This window comes from Sinocyclocheilus anshuiensis, unplaced genomic scaffold, assembly GCF_001515605.1.
Source record: "Sinocyclocheilus anshuiensis isolate Anshui unplaced genomic scaffold, SAMN03320099.WGS_v1.1 scaffold997, whole genome shotgun sequence".
Classification (NCBI taxonomy): Eukaryota; Metazoa; Chordata; class Actinopteri; order Cypriniformes; family Cyprinidae; genus Sinocyclocheilus; species Sinocyclocheilus anshuiensis.
The window spans coordinates 3,262,412-3,267,717 of NW_015555715.1; the positions used below are offsets into that span (position 1 = coordinate 3,262,412).

At 37.3% G+C, this 5,306-nt stretch overlaps 1 protein-coding gene across 1 annotated transcript in view; it reads right to left on the reverse strand.

Annotated features, from left to right (window-relative positions):
- LOC107672177 (cortactin-binding protein 2-like) overlaps window positions 1–5,306 on the reverse strand; it is a 51,380-nt gene that overhangs the window by 42,338 nt on the left and 3,736 nt on the right. Inside the window, exon 2 of the mRNA XM_016465270.1 lies at window positions 4,466–4,573. Within this exon, the coding sequence (XP_016320756.1) occupies window positions 4,466–4,573 (108 nt within the window). The remainder of the gene's footprint in view (window positions 1–4,465; window positions 4,574–5,306) is intronic.

The following is a 5,306-nucleotide window of genomic DNA, read 5'->3' on the forward strand; positions in this document are numbered from 1 at the left end:
ACTACAAATATTTCAGCAAAATGTATATTTTAGTCAGAATTATTGCTCTCCTATTTAATTGAGCTCTGTCTGTTTGACGCGCATGCGTGCGGCGGCGCTCGCTGTGAAGTTTAGCAGAGAATCCCAAAGCAGAAGGCTCATGCACTTCTGACAGAAAAATGGAAATATTTCCATGGCTTCAAACTACTGTATATCGATATAAACGGCATCGCCTCATATCGAATCGCTTATAAAGAAAATATCGATATATCGTACAAACTCGATATACCGCCAAGCCCTACTTCATACGTCACAAGGTTTCCCTTTATGCAGAGATGGGCATAAATACACGAAAATGTATTTAAAATACAAATACAAAATACTGTGTGGAAAAATGAACAAATGCAAATTACATTAGATTTTTTTTTTCAAAAGTCTTTAAATACAAAAAAGTCAGTAATTAAGTTAATTCTGTAAAAGTAGTTTTATTTATACCATTATAATCTTGCCTGCTGAAAAAAAAACAATAGAACCCCTCCCAAAACACAATAAAAAATGTAATGGATTTCAGGGTTATAATGGCAATTTGTTTGGTTTTAATGTAAACTATAATGGTTTCTATTTGATGGATTCTATTGGGATGTAATCTGGAAGATGGCAACCAATAGAACAACAGTAATTCCTATTGGAATAATGCCCAAAACAAAAAGGAATTTTGTAATGGTTTAATGGAAACTATAAGAATTTCTGTGATAGTTTCTATTGTTTTTTTTTTTCAACAGGGTAATGATACTGCACATTATTGGCAATATTGAGCTGAAGCTTGACTTTGCAAATTTAAAATCGCAAATCAAATCGCAATCGCAATCGCAATATCTGTCAAAAAAATCGCAATTTGATATTTTCCCCCAAATCGCACAGCCCTAATATATATATATAATTACCTACTAACAGTGATATAAAAATCTAATTTAAATAAAATAAAGTATGTACAAAATATCATATAATTCCTTAAAAATATAATAAATATTAATGGATACTCAGACAAATATTCCGATACCTACACATACAGCTAGAAGATAGTGTCCAAAATTACTTGCTATTGGTGATATAAAACTAATATATAAATATAAATGTTATTTTAAACATGTATATACAAAATATAATTTAATTTAAGCCATGTATGCTGCAGTTCCCTGTAAAGTTAGTGGGCAGCGTTGATTTGGGGATTGGCGAGTGTTAATTTTGGCCCCTGTACACAGTGTGTTTGGGCACTATTTTTATCAGTCACACAGGGAAATAACTCTTACCATCTACCACACAAAAAGAATGTATCAAAATGTACGACGCTCTCCGTAATAACCATGTGAACGTGAACTGAGGCAGCGGCTCCAGTAAATATGCATTCACATCAGAGGCTAAACATGTTCACTGTCACAAACAATCACTCATGCAAGGAGAGAAAGGGGCACTGAACTGCTATCTCTGAACCTGTATCCAGTTTCATTTAGCGACGATGGCCTGACACTAGCTCACGTGGCAGTGCCAGAAAGTGTGTTCAGAAGCTAAACGGCTCCATCTAATCACAGGCAGAAAGCAGCCAATTACATTAATAGTGCTGAAACAGACAGCCTACACTACTCCAGTCCAGTTTGTCTATGATTCCAAGTCAGGTTTTTGCCAAAGCTCTTATATGTTTTGGTGAAACAAAACATGGTCACACAATGGAAGCTAAAAAAAAAAAAAAAAGAGAAGCTGTGAACTTTTTGCCCTAGAGATACTCACAGGCTCTGTTCCAAAACCTAGAGAGCTGCCTACATAGGCAGCATTTTAAGGCATTCAACAGTGTGTTCCCAATGTGAAGACCGTCCCACAAGATTTTTTGTGAACTTTTTGCCCTAGAGATACTCACAGGCTCTGTTCCAAAACCTAGAGAGCTGCCTACATAGGCAGCATTTTAAGGCATTCAACAGTGTGTTCCCAATGTGAAGACCGTCCCACAAGATTTTTTTGGCCAAATTCTAATGCAGCATCACATGTATCCTTTTCAGAGAATGCAGTCCCACAATGCATTGCTACAAGGTCAGTGAAAAGATGGCAGAAAAAGCAAGACCAGTGTAAAAAAATACAATACCTACCGTATAATTCATATAGTATCAAAAAGTATCAATAAAAAAGTTTATTTTGATGGACTATTTTACCCAATATTCATGTGCTACATATTTCGCCCTCATGCGAAGTTTTGTGGATTTCTATTGAAATGACTGGATTTCACCAAAAAAAAAAAAAAGCTCAAGAGGTTTTGGAACAGTGACATACTGTTTCTTGCAACAGTGAAGAACCTATTAACAACATACTAACAACAATCCAACAACATTTAATCATCCGACAAATGAGGCTAAGTGTTAAAGATACTGATAGTACCACCAGCTTTATCAGCTACCAGGAAAGTGAACATTATGGCTATGGCTAAATTAGCGCTAACCCACCTTAACCAGCATGGACATTCATACTAGCTTTAGCCTGTTTTTTTGTTTTTTTAAGCGGGGAAATTAAGAATTACATAATGACAAACTTATGAGGAGAACATTAATTAATAAACTACATTGTGTCAGAAAAGTTACTCTGTAGTCCTGCCATTGTACACAGACCTGCCATTACTCCACTTGACACTTCTGGCTTTATGAATGGAAATAAGCACACTTGAAACGTAATGGCTTGTGAGCATCTATATTCTGTATCCAGATGTCCATATGGGACTGTTTACCATTTCAAAGTGATCTGTCTGCACTAAAGACCTTCCAATTATCTTGTGATGAACTTTACAATGCAAGATGACACTGGCCCAAAAACTGAACTGATGTGACTGGATATAAAGGGCTGGCCCTGAACGCAAGTCCGAGGGTTTGTAGGCATGTGACTCCACAGTTAATCTGTTTATGTCCCACCATTGTTTCTGACGAAAAACGATACATCACACAGAGCTTTTTTTAAACTCGCTAATTAAACGCATATCTTCTTAATAATGCATAGGATTGCTGCTTTCATCTCTCATGTATCAAATGCAATATTTACAGTATGGCCTAGAAAATAAACAAAATGGCATTATTTGGCTTTTTTTTTTTAAAGTGGTATGTCTAAAAGTCAGTATGGACGTGTTTGGCCCTATCACTATCTCCCTAAGGAAACAAACGAGACCATTGTGCTTGAGCTGGTTGCTGTGGAAAGGGAATGAGGGATGAGGGAGGGAGAGAAAGAGATAGTATATCCACAGGGGGAAAACCAGCTGGGAAATACTTGCAGCCAAGGGAACAGAATAACAAAAAGAGCTGCCTCTAAAATGCATGGAAACCATCTCAGAGTAAAGCGGAAGAGGGTGAATGACACAAGCGAACATCACAAACCTGCATAAACTAAGCAAAAAGGAGACAGGAAGGGAGACTGAGATGAGAGACAGAAAATGTGCCCATCGTTTTGCTAATACACTGGCCTAGAAACTCACAGAGACAACCTGAACTAGAACACCTGAAAATATAGTGACACTCCTGACCTTGATTTTGGAAGTATATCCTTTTTTAATCTTAATCAGATGTACTAGGACTCTTACACCTGTGTGAACGTCTGACCTTAATGCAAAGACAAATAGGGACAAATGCTGTACCATGACCTTACAATCCCCTTGACTCGGCTCTTCTGCTAAGCCCTAAACACTTTCTATCTCCTTAAGACATTAAAGTGTGCTTGGATTGACAAAAACAAACATCACCTCTGTACTAATGTACGAAAGTTGGGGTCGGTAAGATTGTTTTAAATGTTTTTGAAATAAGTCTCTTTTGCTCACCAAGGCTGTACTTATATGATCAGAAATACAGTAAAACAGCAATATTGTGAAATATTATTACAATTCAAAAGAACCTTTTTCTATTTATTCTTTTCCTGTGATGGCAAAAGGTCAAATTTACTCCAAACTTCAGTGTAACATGATCCTTAAGAAATCATTCTAATCGTTCTCTATTGATTTGGTGCTCATTAATCATTTCTAAAGTTTTAAACAGTTGTGCTGCTTAATATTTTTGTGGAAACCATGATATATTTTTTCAGGATTCTTTGATGACTAGAAAGCTCAGAAGAAGAGCATTTGTTTAAAATAGAAATCTTTTTTTAACAGATAAATGTTGTTACCGTCACTTTTGATCAATTTAATGCATCCTTTCTGAATAATGATTCATTTTTTAAATAACAAATCTTACTGACCCCAAACTTTTGAAGTGTATCTGTGAAATAAAAAAAAGTGTATAAATAGACAAGGATCTGGTTAACAAAATGGGACAGACCCTAAATCCCCATGTGCCTAACCACTTTTAGGTCACATGAGCACATGCTGCACCCACCGCGACAGTCTTCAATATAATGAGGATATGTTGTTATTTTATACAGTTAATGTGCACAAATGTAGGACGTACAAGTGCAGAGATTTCATACTCACCCTAAGAGCTTCAATGACCAGGTCTCTGGCCTCAAGTTCTCCCTCCATGATACTCAAAAGGGTCAGGAGCTCTGGTTTGCTCAGGTTGTCGATGTTCAACTCACATTTCTGAAACACACAGAGCAAGAACACGAGCCTTGTTACAGGAAAATGACACTGCATATCTCAGATGGTCTACTAGATCCTTGGCAGAGGAGGTGTTGAGTGGGCACCGATCTCACGGCCCACAGTATTAAGTTTTCACTGAAACATTAACCAGCTACTTTTGAAACCAGAAGTTCTGTCTAGCCTAAGCTCCCTTGGGTAGTAATTAGGGATGCAATGATCTGAACAATTTTGTCTGACAGCAATTTCAACAACAAAAAATAAATACATAAAGTATTTTTTAAAGGGGTCATATGATGCGATTTCAATTTTTCCTTTCTCTTTGGAGTGTTACAAGCTCTTGGTGCATAACGAAGATCTGTAAAGTTGCAAAGACTAAAGTCTCAAATCCAAAGAGATATTCTTTATAAAAGTTAAGAGTCAACCACGCCTACCTAAAACGGCTCGTTCTAACACGTCCCCACATGTCTACGTCACGATGTGGGAAGATTTGCATAATTTGCATAATGTTCACGCAAAGAAAGAAGGCGTAACTTTTATTCTCACTGTAGTATTGTTGCTGCCGCTAGGCACTGTGTTTTTCGTTGTGAAAGCGAAACTACTTTGTTTGGCCTTCCAAATAAGGACGATATCCGCTTCGTCATGCCTGGAGCTGATCCGTGCTGGTCGCTGAGGAAATACATCAACTTCGTGCTGTGGATCGCCGGATCGGCTTTCACCGTGGACGAAGCGGAGT